Source organism: Drosophila gunungcola (genome assembly GCF_025200985.1).
Source record: "Drosophila gunungcola strain Sukarami chromosome 3L unlocalized genomic scaffold, Dgunungcola_SK_2 000005F, whole genome shotgun sequence".
NCBI lineage: Eukaryota > Metazoa > Arthropoda > Insecta > Diptera > Drosophilidae > Drosophila > Drosophila gunungcola.
In genome coordinates, this window is record NW_026453180.1 from 4,974,822 (window position 1) to 4,993,017 (window position 18,196).

At 40.2% G+C, this 18,196-nt stretch overlaps 2 protein-coding genes across 20 annotated transcripts in view; one reads left to right on the plus strand and one right to left on the minus strand.

The window, feature by feature from the left end:
* LOC128259019 (klarsicht protein) overlaps nucleotides 1-18,196 on the plus strand; it is a 123,409-nt gene that overhangs the window by 79,275 nt on the left and 25,938 nt on the right. For all 11 annotated transcript variants that reach the window (XM_052991091.1, XM_052991089.1, XM_052991097.1 and 8 more), the window contains one exon: nucleotides 11,061-11,489. In XM_052991091.1, coding sequence (XP_052847051.1) covers nucleotides 11,061-11,489 — 429 coding nt within the window. The remainder of the gene's footprint in view (nucleotides 1-11,060; nucleotides 11,490-18,196) is intronic.
* The window catches only part of LOC128259048 (uncharacterized), a 367,779-nt gene that overhangs the window by 66,755 nt on the left and 282,828 nt on the right, over nucleotides 1-18,196 (minus strand). The window lies entirely within an intron of this gene.

The following is an 18,196-nucleotide window of genomic DNA, read 5'->3' on the forward strand; positions in this document are numbered from 1 at the left end:
AGGCTTTGATATATCCACAGTCATAAATCTAACCATATATGGCTGCCAAGGTTGCGTAAGTTTTTCCTCAATAAAAGGAGCAATTTTCATCGGTTTTCCGTTGATTTGTTTCCGCAATTAAAGTTGCCATTTCTCATGTCCGAAACTATCAACAATATTGCTCTCACTCGTGCTCCGCTCATATTGCCATTATTTTTTCACCGTTTTGGCATTGCGTGCAATTTTTAATTTTTCATGGCAATTTAAAAACGAAACCGAACAAAAATGCAGACAGTCAGACACACATTTGCCAATTGGCAATTTTTTGGCGATGATGGACCGAGATTAAGGACTTATTTCGGACTGTTGAAATTTTTTTGAAATTTCATTTCATAATTAACATTCGTACGTGTCTTCGTTCATTGGCTTTCTCTGCTTTGATACTTATCATCGAGCGCAATTTTTTAATTACTGTCATTTATTTTTGGATCATTTTTGCGTCCCATGTAATATCGATCTGTGTTGGGTAATCGAGGAGGGCAAGTGATGGAAGATGAGAGGGAAAATCACTTTTAATGAAAATAAAACTGCCGAAGTATAGAGAGAATTTATTTCCAAATCCTATGCTCATATTAGAAAGTCCTTTTTGTTTTTTCCCTTTCGCTACAAAATTTCAATTTTCTTTCCTGTCACCGCTGACTTGATCACGTGGCGATTTTATGATAATGACCCCGCTTATTTTCGCCACCATTGTCACGTAAGGATCGAACAAATATGAGGGTTAGGTGCAGCAGCTCGGGTTCACCGAGAAGATACCCATTCCCAGGCCCGAAAACTGTGCAAGCCAGGTGCGAAGAAATGCAAATGGCGAGGTAAGGTGCCAAAAGTCGTGATGTGACTCAGTCGCTGACTCTTCGCCTTTTTGCCTCTTCGGGCGGAAATAGAAAAGAAAATAAAATAAGAAATGTGGAGACCAAAAGGCTGGGGAGGGAAGCCTTTTGGCAAATCAAACTGCAAATCGCCGAGACAAAATCTCTTTGACAGCCTTCAACATAAAGGAGAAACACAACAACAGCGAGTAAAACTGATGCAACGAAAAACATTGTAACTCTGCCGGAAGAGAGTACACACAGCAAAAACAAAACGAAAAGCCACCGAAACAGCGGAGTGCGGCGAGTGGAAAAGTTCAGCATTAACAAAGTTCGAATTGTTTCCAATATCGAAATGCACTTTTTGCCTTTGACAGACAGCAACAACAAAAGTCAGAGATATACAATCTGACAGCAGTCCGAAGACGAAGACCCGACCGACAGATGGGGAACCCACAAGAGTGAGGGCTGAAATAAGGGAAAGGGGCGATGTAGAGGGGCACACTCTGATCTCTGTTTATGCTTCTTGGCATTTCTCGAGACTGCAGCTGGATGATCACGGGATGGGGAATGTTCTGTGGTTGGGACAAACTCTTCCTATGTTCGTCTTTATCAGACACAATGCCGATTGCCCATCCAATCGATCGAAGGCCGATCATTGAGGGGATCATGCAAATGATGCCCATGCTAATTGCCTTTTGATTTTGTTTGCAGTTTGTTGTTTAGTGGGCTTATCTGTTTTTCAATCTAAATTTCAGCTTATTTTTAGAATGGTCACAATAGTTTGTTGAATGCAATTACAGAGATCGGTAGATATGCATGTACAAGTAACTCAAACTTCTATTTAACAATTACCTAAGTAGAAGAGTAATGCTTGAACTTTAAAAGTTTTAGCCGCCTTAAGCAATAACTGATTGATTACTTGGTCATAAAATAAACCAAATGATGATAAAAAGTCTAAGCTGAAAGGGTGATTTATGGCCCAGCAGTCTGGTCACACGCCAAAAGGAGCAGTTTTAATTGTTCTGTGTGTGGCACTTGCTACTGCTCCTCCCCCGAAAACATTCAATCATCAGGCACACACATTAAAAAGGTGTGTAGCTGCATCGACAGTCAAAACTCCTCCACTTATTCCTTCCAACGAGCTGCTCCCTGAATCGACGTTTGGCCAAACGTCTTGTCTAGTTTCACTTCGTTTTATTCAAATTGGCAAATTGCTAATAAAGTTTTTCGCCAATTGCCGAATTGGCAATAAATATTGGTTTTATTTCACAGCCAAGCCGAGTTTTTATGAACTTGGACTGGAGCACGGAGCAAAATAAAGAGGAAAAGTCGGGGGAGGCTTAGCTTAAGGAGGTGTTGATGTGTGAATACGAAGGCGTTTATTGCGTGAAATCAATTGAGTTGAATAAGTTCGTTTATGCCTGCGGTGGCGGTGGCATTAAAAACATCTAAGGAAGATCAATGGAACTTTCACTCCCGCGAGAAACGTTGACAAATTAACAGAGGCCGGGATACGGTTCAAAAATCTCTGGAAGAGAAAGTTGGTTGAGGGATAAAAGGATTAGACTTGGATGAATTAATTTCCTATGAGATACAGTTTGAAAATGGCCAAGAATGCATCATTCAATTCGTTCAGTATCGATTCCATTGCAGATTCTTGATTTTCCCATACCACTCATCATTTTCTTGTGTCCTTCCCTCACACAAGTTATTGAACCCGGCCCCTTTAAAGATGATTATTAACGCCCCGTGAAAATTATTTATGTTTTGCGGTTAAGCCAGCATTAAACAATGTCGCCGAGGTTAACCGATTTCGCTGCTGCGGTAGCAAATCACGTTCCCCGAAAGATAGAGAGTCCGGAGATAATCATCTGAATCGAACCAGCCAGCGATCGATCGATTGATCGCACTGAGGAAAGTGTTTCCCTGACCAAAAAACGTCAAAGCGAGAGATTATGAAGCCATGGAAAAATAAGAGGCGGGAGCTTAAACTTTAGTTGAACTTTTACTCCGGTCTCCACCCTTTGAGATTAAGGTAAAGAGAAGGAGGATGGCTAGTTCCCACTCTGCTGCAACGCTTTTAAAAATCAATTTTGGATCGTGCTTACAGGTGGCTCGGCTCACATGTCCAAACAACATCGTCATCATCGCCGTTTCGTTTACTTTACGGCAGCACTGTGCCCGTGTCTCGGCCTGACCCTGCACCTCCAGAGTTATGAACTTGTTTGGGGCTTAATGAGTTTGGGGGGACCCACCAAAAAACACAAAAAACAGGGGGAGGAGCTGACGACTACAGGAGGTGGCTCCGTGTGGTTTTTTTCGTTCAGATTTTCATGGCTTCTGGGCATGGGAAGCTGGGGCCATCGCAAATTGAGGTGTCGTAATGGGGGGAAAAACTTGGGATCGGATCGGGTCCGATGGGATGCATGTTCATCTGCCAAGCGAACCGATAGTGAAAGTGAAGTGAGGCTTTCTTTGTTGTTGCTGTTGTCGCGGATCTTCAAACGACCGATGTAGTTGTTGCCTAAGGACATCCCTGCTTCGCAAAACAGGCTAAAAAACATAGGCGAATCCCCCAGACCACACTCATTTGCAATGTTAACGAATTGACCAAAAATTTGATTGCCATTTTTCATTTGTTAGATTTTAATTTGTTTCCTTTTTGCCCCTCGGCTTGGCATTTTTTAATACTGTGGGTTTATCGCCAGTTGGAAGATCTTTCTGTGGCAGCTGCGGCCCGTGATATTGGGTATGGGGATTTGTCTTTTATAGCCACTCAATATGGTTAAATGTCATTGCAATGGATTGCCGAAGGGGGTTTTGTTTTGGTGGATTGGGGATTGAAGGAGGGAAACTTAAAGTCTAAATTACAACAAGAAAATGCTTGAAAAATACTTTGATACTTAGAGGTATTAGGCGAGTAAAAATACATAAAGATTGATAGAACGTACACATTAAAAAGGATAGGGATCGGGCTGAGGTCTGGTCACTCCAAATCAACATAATTTGAAAACCAAATATCTGCTGTTTTTTTTACTTATGAAAAGGCTATCAATATCCCTTCTTTTCACAATTTTCCCAATATTAAATTTCAATTATTACAACACTGATTACCAGCTGCCTCTTTTCCTATCCCTCAGCCATATCGTTTCAGGTTCCATTGCTGCTTTCAGCTTTCTATTTATTACACAATTAACAACTCGTTAGGAGGGGTTTAGTTTGGGGTTTCTTGTTTCGGGCCTTGGGCTTTGGGCCTGAGGTTTAGCGGTAACTGATTTTCCCTGTAGTACATTGACCAAAAAAGAGAAGAAAAGCAGGCAAAACCGTTGGTAATAATCTTGTTTTAATTGCCGCCGGTCCCAAAGCCAGAAAAAAAATCCCGGGTAAAAAAGCGAATGAAAGTCGCGTAATGATCGTTTCATTGGCCCAGCCTGCCAAGCTTCAGTTGCTCAATTTAGGGGCTTTTAGGGGCTAACCTTTGCCAAATGGGCAGACCATAGCCTTCGGAAGCGATCCTCCGCCCACTGCCACTCCCCCACAAGTAATTGAAGCCAAGTTGTAACTATATTCATGACCTTGCCTGTTGTCCGCCGGCTTCTTTCTGTACTTCTTTTATTTTTTGGCTTCAATTCGATGTCGGCCAGCATCTTAATGGCACTTCAAGCAGACGAAGATGGAGAAGTCCAAAAAGTGTTAATGAGACGGCCAAGTTTGGTAATCGGATAGTGAAGGAGACCGCACACATAAAAAGTTGACTCGAGTGGTGTCAAATTTACGCCTGAATATCTGGGTGATCAAGGGAGAACCTCTCGACAGTCGACACAAAACTGGATTGGTTTCCCCAACTCCATTTTGGATCTCTGGCCACCACTAGCAAAATAAACCCAATAAAACTTGTCAAAAGCGGCACGAGGCGAAAGTAAATCAAATATTTTGAATTATTGAGGAAAAATCAACAACAAATTGCCATTTGTTTGTCGCTCGAACCGACGATGACGATTCAGGCATGTACACATGTAGCAAATCCAAATCCGATTTCGATTTCAAATCCAATTGTTAATGGCAGGCATATTTCATGATTGATTTCCAAAGCGCTAAGCCTTAGCCAAAAATGGAAAAACAAGACAGGACAGGAGGAAAACTGGCAAGGAAATGCATTTGCCAATGACATTTTCCATGCAGATACCAACGACGACGCATTTTCACAATTTTTGACAGTTCACTTGGGTCAAAAACCAGTGACCACAGACATGACCAAATGGGTTTCCATCAGACAAACAAATGTCCAGCTGGCCTCAACAGTTGTCTCTCTTGTTTTATTATGGTATTTTATCTCGATTTTAGTTGAGCTTAGGCTAATTAGCCTGAGGATCGTGTCATCTCAGTCGGCCTATAATTATATGCAATTAATCGAACGATTTCGATTGGATTGGTTTCACTTTTTGAATCACAACCCAGGGGCAAGGCAATTTTCGGTGAGTCGTGCCCCTCAAGCCATAGCATAAGCTACGTCATTTGCTAAGGAAAATTATCTTTAATTGTTTCGTTGCAGTTCTACTCGATTGAAGGCTATTTGAATCAGCGACAGTTTTTCTGGGGAGCTGATTTAATTCAGTGGAGATAAGTTTAGCTGAGAAGGTCAAATAGTGGAGCCGTGAATGTGTCAGTAGATAAGGAAACCATCAGTATTATCAGCTCTGCGCTTTAATTATTAATTGGGGTTAAGTGTGTCACATGCATTTGAGATAGATTTACGAGCTCCCTGAACTTTATGTTAGATAGTTCAGTTGGTTCCCCAACGAAAACTTGTTGAAAGATTTGAAGTCTGGCGACTCTGAAGCTCATTGAACTTATGAAGACGTGAGCAAACACTCAACTTGTTCTTATTTCCAAAATCATTTTCCTTGCCTGAATTTCAGAACATGAGAACATAAAGTTTAGCATTATTCTTCATTTCATCGTAATACGATTTTCACCAGCCGCTGAAAACAACGTTTTCACACCGCATAAAAAAACGTTTTCCCTAATTTCATTGAAAATAATTACGAAAAACAGTTAAAGTCGCCTCGGCCAAAGGCAGCAGTTGAGCAATTTCATAATCTGTGTTTCCATGTAACATGTTTCTAATGAGACCACAATGAGCACAGAGATTTTCACGACAAAGCGGCAAACTTGTTCTTCGACCCAAGAACGTGATGCCAACAAAGCCAAAAAGCGAGACGAGACGGGATTCCGGCCATCATCTTTGTCGCCGGCGGGGAGTTGAACGTGACACTCGGACGTGATTATGTCAACGGTGTTTGGAATCAGAAGCCAGCCAGGCCCCATGCTAACCCCAAACTCCTTGTCCGATATGTGTTACTCAATAGGCCAGGTCGGGCTTTAACTGCGACTCCCGACTTAACTTCACACACTCTTAAGATCGGGATCTTCAAAGCGGTCTACCCTGTCCGATTTAATTCCCGATGCATTTGATCACAGCACACACGTCGACGACATCAAATCCTCTTGTGGGAACTGAAGAACTGTGAGTGGTTTTCTGGGTCAGCTGATTAATTGCACATTTGGGGTCGTCTTTCAACCTGGAAAACACATCTCCACTGCACCTTCATCTCATTTTCCCGGACTTTGTCAATTTGTTTGTTGATTTTCCTTTCCGTTTGTTATTTATCAACTCTCTCTCTCTCCGTCTCGCAGCAACTTCTTTGGGTAATTAGAGTCGCCGCCTGATTTTCGTCTAATTCTATTTCGTTGAACTCTATTTTTAGGCCGATTTGGAAGTGTTCCAAATGTCGTGACTACTTCACATAAAATGTTTGCAAAAAAGAAGAAAGGAACGAAATAGAAAACGTTCAAAAAAGAACAATTTATTTTTTGTTCGTGCGCTCCCAATTTATGTGACATCTTGGAAATTTTCGCTATAAGACATTTTCTGGGTGGAATTTGGGTTGCTGTTGGCTTTCTGCTTATAAAAAATTAGCAATAAATTTGATTCCTTCTGGGAAGAAATTTATGACAATTTAATAGCGTATTAAAAAGTGTTTTAAGGCGAAGAAATTGTAAATGTGTAACGATTCTTTTCTGTAGAACATAGCTGTAATGCATTTTTAAATGTTGATTATTGAATAATTGATTATTTACTATTTCTTATAAATCATTACTAATATATAAAGAGTATATGAGAATCGGACCAAACACAAAATGTTAATGATTTGTATGCTTGCATATGTAGTCTTTTGGTCTTTTACATAGTTAAAATTAATTTTCTAATACCAAATACCACAAATTCAGCCTAATTCCTGGGCTTATGACCTACCCACGTTTTGGGCGAGACTTTCAAGCCTTTTAATCGCCAATGTTGCCGACATTTATTAATGTCTTTTGTTATTTTAAAGAATACTGCAAAGTTCTATTCATAATCAACCTCTGGCGAATCAAACAATATCTGAAGGCGTTGCCTGGGACCGAAGACCAATAAAATGTAAACCTAAAATTGTAAAATTCTAAAAACGCGGTCGAGGTCACGCACTGACATTTCCGATAATGAATGTACGATCTGGTGGGCCATTGTTGCTTTTTTTTGTGTATGGCCAAAGCCGATTGCTCAATTCTTTGGTCATTCTCAGCCACGCCGAATTACAACAATTCAGAGAGACACTGAGTCAACGAACCTCGGCCGCAGACATCCAAGATATAGAGATATAGATACGCGACGTGCCCAGCACACAGTTTCTATTGAGTTGCGGCTGGTAAAAATAGCCGACGCATTAGAGGAATTTATTTTGACCGATTCCGAGGGGTGATGAACATTTCGCATGAATAAACAGCGCAAAGAAAACTGGGGAAAAAAGGCAGGAAAAATTAAGTTTCGTAGGAACACAGTGTAAATTCCTATAATGCCCAAAAATGTGTTGCAATTCTTATGACTAAGTCGAATAAAATGGGCAGTGGAAGTGGAGAAAAACAATTAGCCAGCAGAAGATTAAAATTTGAACGGGAAAAACTAATTTTTAATGGAAAAGCTTTATAATTGTTGCACTTATGGTTTACTTAATCGCAAGCATTTATCACGGTTGTCAAACAGTATTTCTAAGCAGTATTATGATAAATTAAATAAAAAAACAGAAGGTTATTAAAAAGGTATTATCTTATTTTAAAACAGAGAAGTTTAAATGTAACATTCAAGTTTGAATTAAAGTATTTCCTTTCACTTTAATGCCAGTAAGAGCTATTAAATCAATAAACCTTTGGGTTCGTCTTCAGTTCTTAAAACTTTTGCAAAGCTCCTCAATCATTTTTGTAATTTCTGCCAACTCATGCTCTGAAATTGAGGCTTGTTTTTTAAACACTTTCACACCACTGTAAGCACACACATTCACTTTTCTTGCCATTCGCTCGTGCTGGTTTATTTTCTGCATCAGATTTCAATCTCGAGAACTTCGCACTGACTTCAATTTGTTTTCCCTGATTTCTTTTATTATTTCCTACGCTCGCTCGCCAATAATCTTGAGACCTCTTGAGAGACTGGTGCTGGGCAAAAAATAATAGAAAAGTACACGGCTACACGGCTGCTCCTCAAGTTCAGGCAGCGCAGATTAGTCACGAATTTTGCATAAAGTTCTGCATTCTAAATTCTCATATTTCTCATATTCAGCGCTCCTCAAGTGGGTGGGTGGCAAATGGCGGCAAATGCATTAATGCATTAAAGCATTGCCCAGACCTTAGAGTCGTGCCAAGACTGGGAGTGGTTCAATTCAGTTTGGTTTTGGCTTTGGAGCTGAGGCTACGACTGAGACCACAGACCGAAAACAAAGAGAAAGGCGTTCCTCCAAAAAAGACATACAACGTTGTAGTTTTTGGCTGACTAGGGTTGGGTTTTTGTCTAAGCTCGAAGTCGAAGCTGCGGCTCGGGTTCTCCGCTCACTCGCTGGTCTTTCATTCTAGTAATGAGCCTCAAGTATCGCAAATAGGCAACCCACACCTGCCTCTCCGGATCCTCCTCCTCGGTCTTCTGTTTCCACTCCCACTCCTCCTGCCTGTTGAGGTCTTACTCGCAGCGTCTTCTCCTCCCCAAAAGTTTCTATTTCCAAAGTTTGTTCTTTGCCAAAGGCCCTCTTCTTCGATGACTCGACTTGGTTAAGTTGGGTTCATTTATCTATTTGCCTAACCAAGCAGGCCAAGCCTCTGAAAAAAAGATCCGTTTCTGCTCTGCGCCCCGCAGAATTCTTTTGTTTCTGCTGTCTTATAATTAGATATAATGATAAAAATCATAATGCAAAACAATTTGATGCAGAAAATTGCTTGGCTTGGCTAAATAGCTATACATACAAACAAATCTTTCAAATTGTCATATTAAGCTTTTGGAAATAAGTGGAAGAACTTTAAATAAAATGGAAAAAACTGATGATAGAACTTACATCTACCTCTAATCTGTCTAGATGAGTAAAATATATAGCAAACGTAAACAAAACTCTGAAGTGGCAAGTTAAAAAAAGAAACTCCTTGACAGCCTTCAACTTGAAGTCAGTCTTTGAAATTCCCCCAATATAATTAAATTTACTGCACAGAAATATTCGATGGCAGTAAAAGTAACCGACCGAAAAAAGGAAAAAAATACCAAGCAGCCTGTCAAAACTTTCCCGATTTTCCTCCGCTTTTCGTAGGGAGGGGGGTAGATTTGGTAAGGCTTCCCCATAAATCTTTCTCGCGGCGTCGCTTTCTCGGATCATTCTTCAAACTGAAAATGGCAAAGTGGAGCCGCAGAGGTGGCTTTGCCAGACGTTTTTTTTGGCAGCTGCCTTTGAGTGTCAATTTGGCCATTACCCAAGGTAAATCAAGAGAAGGCGAGCTGTCCAAGGAAATTATTTTCATAAATTTGCCATTTTCCAAAGCCAAGACCCCAAATCTCTGTGACATTTCAATTTGCCAGTGTCGAAAGGGAGGCAAGAAATGGAAATGGAAGTTCAATGAAGATCTCAAACAGGTGAAAATTGAAATTTATGTTTGCGTTGGGTTTCGTTTCGTCTCGGGTCGTTTCGATCGAGGAGCTCTAGGCTTCGAGTTGAGTAAGGATGTGTCCGGGGCCATAAATAAATGTCCATGGTTTCGAACACTTTGGGGTGAAAAGGTTGTCTCTAAAAGCATCTCCCCCTTTTCCCTCATATTTATCGATTTCTAATTTCAGCGTTTGCGCACCTTTTGTTGATTTTTCATATTTTGTCGGTGATGCAAGAGTTCGCCGGGGTTAAACTGTTTGTATGGAGATCAATGTCCAGATTGTGGAAGCCCGCTTGGGAGTTTTCCTGCCTCGCATTTGCCTCGGCTCTCTCATGTGTGTGAGTGTGTGTGGGTGGGTGTCACTGGGTATCACGCCCACCTTTCCCCTTTTTATGACCCCTTGGCGTCAATTGTCTTGTAATTATTTTTTTGATGTTTGATAAATTGAATGTCGCTCTGTGCGGAAAATCTTTCTTTTCTCCCTCTTCTGTGTGATTAATCACGGAACAATGGCAATGGAGCTTATGCAATGCGTGGGACTTTTCCGATTTGACCTTTGGTTGGAGGAGGTGGATAAAGATGCGGAGGATGGGGTGGAGTGGGGATAAAGCCAAGACCCGGCAGCTGTTAAAATGACAAATGAGCGATGCCATATCGCTGCAGATGGGCGGTAAATGCTGTTGCAGGAATTGAAATTGGAATTCCAAGGGGAAGAGGATATCTTGGAGATAATGTGGCAAAAAAGTTTACGTTTAACTGGAAAGAAAGTTATAAGGAGAAGGAATTTAAGATTAGTTAGGATAAGAATATTAAATTAAATAGGTTAAAGAAGTTAAAGTTGAAAAGGTGGATTTTATTTATTTACCAGACTTTCTTAAAAAATAGGAGGGTAAAATTAATAATTTAAAAAAATAGTTTCGATTAAAATATTATTGTTACTTTTGCAAAGGAAGTAAGCCATAAAACCTTCAAGTCATTATATATGAAAAATACATATCTTTTATGTGGTTGCAAGCCACTCTGAAACAATATCCTTTCGAGACAAGCCTTTCTCTAACCACAACTCAACCCTTTCACCCCAATCCCTTGTTTGCCTAATCAATTAGCTGCCTGGGCATATCAAGTATACGTCTTGTTAGCCACATAAGTTCAACCCAGCGGACACCTTTTTAATTTCCCTTTTTGCTGTGTGCGCTCTCTTTTTGATTCCAGGTGTTGTACCATGAAATTGTATCACACGCTCGAGTGGTGAGCTCTTGCATTCGAGCCGCCGAAAAGGAGCAGCAACTCCAGCAGCAGCAGCAGCAACAATTGCAACTTCAGCAGCAACAGCAACAGCAGCAACTGTCGAGTCAACAGCCCGCCTCATTGACCAGTAACTGCTCCAGTGAGTCAACCAGCGATTCGGCTACGAAGTCGAGCAGCCTGAGCAGTGGTTTCGCCTCCGATCCGGTGACCACACCCACCACTGCCATTGGAACCACGGCAGCTGCCCCACCACCAAGTGGCAGCCACCACCCATCCAAGAAGGGCGAAGGGAACTTGGAGCGACTGAGGGACCGCTATCATCTGCTTTATCTGAAGGCCTTCGAACTGCAACTGTGCCTGGATAATCTGCTAAGGAAACGCAGCTCCACAGCGGTAAGTTGCAAAAAACATACATATCACTTATTTATAGTTTATAATAAAATAAATAGTAAAAATAATTATCTGGCTATTAAATCCAAAATTTTATATTTCGTATTCAAATTGTATAAAATCAAATATGCATGATTTAAAATTAAAACATTTCAATTATTACTTTGAAAATGTTTCCTATTTGTTATTATACTGGCAACGGTAAAAATTATCCAAATATAGTCTCTGAACAGACATGCGCTTTCACCTAAGCTAACTTTGTTCTGAGAGAAGATAAATATACCAGTAAATGATACATATAATTTACTGTCTGGTGGTCTATTTCAACTTAGTATAACTTTTAAATAGTCATTTACGAAGATTGTTTCTTTTTCTTATCTTCTAAGAACATACTTAGCATTAAAAGCCAGCCAACATGTATCACACTAATTTATGGCTCATCTACATGAACTTGAATCGATTAGGGATTTTCCAAAAATAACCTCTGCAAAGCAGTGCCCTTGGCGTGTGTGTCTTCGACTTTTGTCACTTTGGATTATCTACTTGGTAATAAAAAAGAAAACTCTCAGCCAGCACAAGGGAAAATCATTCGAGATGCCAGGGATTCTTGGAAAGAAAGAAAATGCATTTGGCGCCGCTTTCCCCGCACGTCCGCCGTTCGTCGCCTCGCCATTGCCATTGCCAATTGTGGAAATTTCTAATTACGTTTTTGTATAACTCGGTTGCGAGTGATTTAATTAATTCATTTAGTGAAAATGCCGGCAATGCGACAAAAAATGTATTGGGAAAGCGGTAAAGTGCCGAGCAATGCAATTGAATAGTGAGACGAACTTGGGAGAAAGATGAATGAGTTTCGCCTGGGTGGTAGCGGTAGATCGAGGTGTGTGTCGTTGGTTCCTGTTCGATGGGAAGGTGACGGATCTAAATGTGAAAACAAATTTTAAGAAAATGGTATTATTATGATGCGAAAAGCAATAGTTATGCATAAGAAGTGTGAAGAGTCAAGTTAATTGATACAATTTGAGCTTAATATAATATTTTGGAGTAAAGGGACATTTATTGATGAAATAATATAATATGACAACAGAACTGAAAGTGAAGAATTTTCCCGGAAAAAGATATTTTATGTGCATCAGAAGAGCGTTGATGTTGATATTAAAATGTTAAAGCAAAATTGTTGAGATTAGGGACTATTAGATGATGTTTTTTTTGGCAAGGGAAAGAATTATTAGTTTGTTATTTTTGTAATATTTTGTATAATTTTTGACAAGTTTTTTCATTGAAATAACTAAGAAAATGTTTGAACTAACTTGAGATCATAATGTTATTTTAAATGTTGTATCTAGATTTAATTTTCAGAAATCAATGGATATTTTACATATTTTTTAATCTTACATGAACAGATAAGACTTACAATCCCCATCTGATCAGTAATTCCTTTTCCTCTCTCCGTCTGCTAATTCCGTTCCCCCGTCTAATTCACCGATCATTCTGTTCCTCTCTGCGGCATCCGTTTTGTGTTTAGATCCAGTGAAAGTCAATTTCGCCTTATAGACACGTTGACCCAGTTTCCTGCCAACAACGGGTGTGGATAGATGGATGGATCCTCCTCGTAGCTCTAAACGTTTCCTGGTTAAAGTTCTCTGCTCCTCTTTGCCTCTTTGTCTGGTAATTGGAAAGCGTTTTTCATGCACCCCTCTTAATTGTGGGTAATTTGCGGAGTAGGAAGCGCAAAATGCTCTGGCCTCGTGTCTGGGCTTAGTGTGTAAATAATTCATTCAAGACACGCACTGAAAAAGAGGCGGCTTCTGACTATCTGACTATGACCCACACACAGAGTCTACTTGGCTGGCTTCCTTCCCGCACCTTCTGTTAGAGGCCTCCGGCTGTGGGGCATTTAACCTTTTTTTTTTGTGAACCGCTTCATTTGATTTCGCTCCGAGCAGGCTTTTATCCACCTCTAGGATTTACTATCGTTGCTGCAGAAACAATTTCATTTTCCACTGCCTCGCTGATGCAATAATTTGCATCCCCCCGGGATCCGATCCGTCCATGTCCAATCTTTATGTGGGCCGATCCACTTGGCAATTTTCAACACTTTCCTGGCCACATTTTGCTCGGGTGCCCGCGGGGGGAATTCGCTGCTCCACATTTGCCATGCATCCAATTTCTGGCCAAAGGAGATTAGCCAGGCCAAGACTTCAAACGAAGGCGGCTGCTGTATAGCCAAAAAATAACGAATCAAACGCGGGACAGACGGAAATGTCACAAGTGTTTTCACTCAGAGAAAATTAGATATCTGTATGGAAAGGGCTGGTGAAATGCATGTATATATATATTGTATTTCTGGTTATAGATCTTACCAAAAACTCCACATATTTATAGTAACCAAACCAGGACCTGATCTTCAATTACAGTTTTTTCTCTCAGTGTCCCATTTACTAAGTGTCGTAATAAACTCACGGCTTGCCCAAGTCAATGGCTTGGCTCCCGTAACTACTTCCCCGCTTCTTCATCAGCGGGGTTAAACTTTAAGTAGCTGCAATAAAGAAATGTATTTATATCTAAAGCAATATAAAAATCAAAAACTGCGAAAAGTAAAAGTGAAATTTATGCGCCCTCAACTTCAGAGTTCACACAAGTCAACGGCAAGACGGTAAACTCCGAAATCAGCTCGAAAATCAGCACCGAAACCAAATGAAAGTGACCGAAATGAGCAGAGCAGGCCAAATGGAAATAAACCAAATCAAATTTACGACGTGCCTAAACTTTGGAAAACACAAAAAAAAAAAATAAATAACCAGAAGGAAAGAAGGCTTGTTGACCGATTTTATAAATACCCTAGTAGATTTTATAAGTTATTGAAATATATTTAACTTTATTAAAATATAGATGGTTACATTCTTGTTTAGGCAATAATTCTAGACAACTGATTCTCTATCTCTATGATTAACAAACCCTGTGTACTGAAAAACCAAGACCTTTTTGCTTACTGAAATTGATGTATTTTCCAACATATTTTTCTTTGTTGCATCTTTTTCCACCTCTTCTCTTTGTTTCCCACACCTAAAACTCTGGCAACATGTTGCAAGTGGCGGCAGCAACAAGTTCGATAAACAAATGCAGTTGAATTGCATTGAATTATGCCCCATTATTGTTGTTATTATTGTTATTATATCTCGCCTGCACCTCCTCTTTTTCTCAGTCCCTCGCCTTGGGATTATGTTGTTTATTCTTGGGAAATTGTGTGTTTGTCTAGCAGACCGAGACCACGAGACCTTTGGCTGCTTTTTCAACGGGTTGAAGGTTGAACTGGAGGCTGGGAAACATCTGTCTGCTGGTTGAAAGGGAAACGATCTTTGGGAACGAGTGGGAGAATGAAGCGGGAAAATCAAGTTATCTTCTTGTGGGACCTTGGAGCTGTCATCATTCTTCTAATCTTAATAATTGGCCACCATTTCCATGTACCAATTAACGTCCATCAGTGGGGTATGATCAAAATATTTATGAATTTAATTGGCCTCATCGCTTTGCTAACCAGCAGCAGACATCAATCAAATACCGACATAAATCAATCCTCAAACTTGCTACCAGTCTGCAAGTCCACACCCAAAAAAAAAAAAACAAAACACGAAGCTTAAAAATAAATATGCAAATTTGGTTTTTTCTTTCCCTCCTTTGAACCACAAAACGAGGCTTTAAAATGAGTGAATGCAAATCGCATAATAATTGACAATTGGAGGCGGAGGGGAGTGGTTACCCATTTGGCTGGCAGTCACGTCGGAATCGAATCGGAACTGCAATTTATGCACGTTGATTGCTTACACATGTTGCAAGTCGCTAGTTGCAGGTTGAATGCTGCATGTTGCTTATGTGTCCCGGAAAGCAGCACAAATTAAATCACAATAATTATGTAAAATCTTTGGGGGCACACCCACAATTTAAGATGAAATACGGAAGATAAACAATGGATTTTTTTAGCTCAGCTCTAGTTTTTTTTTGCTGTGCCAGCCTTACTTTCCTTAGTAAAAGTAATTAGCCTGCTCTTGTAAAAATTAAAACCAAAATAGCCGACACACAAAAACTTGACCGCATGTAATGAAAAACAATGCTACCGCAAGCTGAAATAATAAACTGGGTGGCTCTAAAATGGTTTTATAATGCACATTCCTGCCCAAGCAAAAACCGTTCGCTGATCTAGTTTCTGGCTAAGATATTGACAGATTTGCTGGCTTAATATTCCTTGGGGTTTCTCTTCTTTCGAGCTTTTTTCCCCTGGTTTTTCAATTACCCTCCTCTAATGGTTCATTATTTGATGCCAGTTCGATAGAGGGGCATCGTATTATCACGGATAAGATTGGGGATTTGTGATCTGATTCGATCTCTGATCACACACATTGGCTTTCTGGGCCATTGATTTATGATCGCCAAGGAAAGGCATAAAGAAAATCCAGAATAACAACAATAAACGATCAACAAAAGCAAATTGCCTTGCCGGCAGCTGTTGGTTAAACGGGCCACATTCCCATGTCGATCGATGGCGACCGTTCGCTGGGAAAGTCGGGGAAATCGGGAATCGGCGCTGTGAGTTGCCCAATGCGAAATGCAAACAAACGAGAGCAGTCATCGCCGCACAGCGGCAACATGTTGCTGCGGTGTCGTGTGGCGCAACTGCGACATCTTCAAATGCGATTTATTGTGCTGCCAGCAACCGGCAACCTTACCTGAAGAATTGACATTTGCCAAATGTCAACTCGCGACTTTTGTTTGCCTGCCTTTGTTTTCGCTTTTGCATCGAACCAATCAAATTCGCCTTCAATTGTCAATATTTCATTTCCATTTTGCCAAGCAACACCTTTAAATGTTTCCTTACACTGAAAGTGAAATATAGCAAGACTTTGACTTTGATTGTCCTGGTTTCAGTTGAATATTTCTTTAGACATTTGAATTGTTGGATTTCTTAGTTAATCAAATATAATATTCAAAATACAAATGAAATTTGTTTTTGTCTTTTTCAAGACTGTAATTCTTTACATGTCAGTTATTTTAAATTGTTTTGGTAAATGCTTTAACAATATATTGTATTTTTTTGGGTGTAGCCCTTCCCGCAGCTCTACCAAAAAATCTCCGCCAGCAACCTGCAAATTATGAACCATTGCGTGGTTCAGGAATCGGGCATTAGCATCTCCCTGCGTGGGCTTTATGGCGTGGGCTACACCCACGCCAGATCGGTCTATATAATGCCCCAAGTGCTGCAGCAACATGTTGCACTGTCCGCAGATTAGGGTCAGACACCGAGAACACCGAGAATTGGCAGGGATCTAAAGTGAAAATATGCAAACTATGGCCGACGGCCTGTCGAAGTTGCACGTTCGAGGCACGCCAGCAACAGTTGTTGCTATTGCTGATGTTGCTTGGACCAATGCAGCGACTTCAATGCTTGCATTTTTCCTCTGCTTTGCTAAATTTAGCATCTAATGCGATTTGTAATAGTTGAGCTAAATTGTGGACGTCCAAGTTGCTGCTGTACCAGGAAATGTTTGCCGTACGCCAGCAACAGCAACACCAGCAACAACATTGAAAGTAATAATATTGTCGCTGCTGTGGGTTGTTCGAAGGGGGCGAGGGGGTGGTGCATGGCGCGGGGGTGGTGGTTGGTGGTGCATGTTGCCCGTTTTCCATATGACTTGGAAGTTTTCATGTTGCTCATGTTGCTGGCTTGCCAATTGTTGATGTCTGCTGTGCGGGTTGTCATCGCGGTGGAGTTGTTGTGCGATTGTTGTTGCAGCCGATGTTATTGTTATTGTTAGTGTTTTTTGTGTCTGAAATTTTGTCGCGCCATTGGAGAGTTTTTCCACTCGCATTCGGAGTTGCTGCTGTTGTCGCCGTTGTTGCCGTTGTCACCGCTGGATTAAAATTCATTGAATGTTTTGTGGCGAATTGAGTAATTGTTGCGAAATTTCGCTCAGTTTACAGAAAATCAGAGGAACGACTGAAAGTTATATATTAAAACCACAATATGCGTATTATGGACCCTTAAGAAAGTGTAGCTAATCAAAGGCAAAGCTCTTAAAATGATTCCTCATGTAACGTTTTATTAAGATATTTAAAATTATTTTAAAGCAAAATGAGAGAAAAGGAGTAATTATTTTACCAATATTTTTTTTTGAAATTGTGAAATAGGTGTTTTAAAAAGGCATGTATTAGTTAAATTGAAAATAAGCTTAGTTAAATAAAATCTATAAACATGAAACTACCGATACTAAAAAAAAGCGAAAGCGATAATTACATATGTTTTGAGCATTTGAGAGCTGCACAAATAATCTTAAATATTTGAACGTTTATTTTATGGCTGTGAATGTTTAAAAAATTGCTTAATAGGCCTTCAAAACCGATAATAAACGAAACCATACGCATTATAGTCTCTTCATAAAATTTATTGCTCTAAAAAATTCGAATATACTTTTATTCTCTTATCCTCACCGAATCCATCGATCAACTCACAGGCAACCTCATAAACTCACTTCTTTGCATTTGATATCTCTGACGAAAAGCCCGGCATAAATAGAAAATAAATAGACGTCTGACGAATGCAACTCACGTTTTTATTGCACGATAATTACAGTCATACAAGCACATGCTAATGAAGACTGACCTCTAGCCCCCTTCCCTACTTCAATCACCAGATATCGTTTAACGATAATTAATCG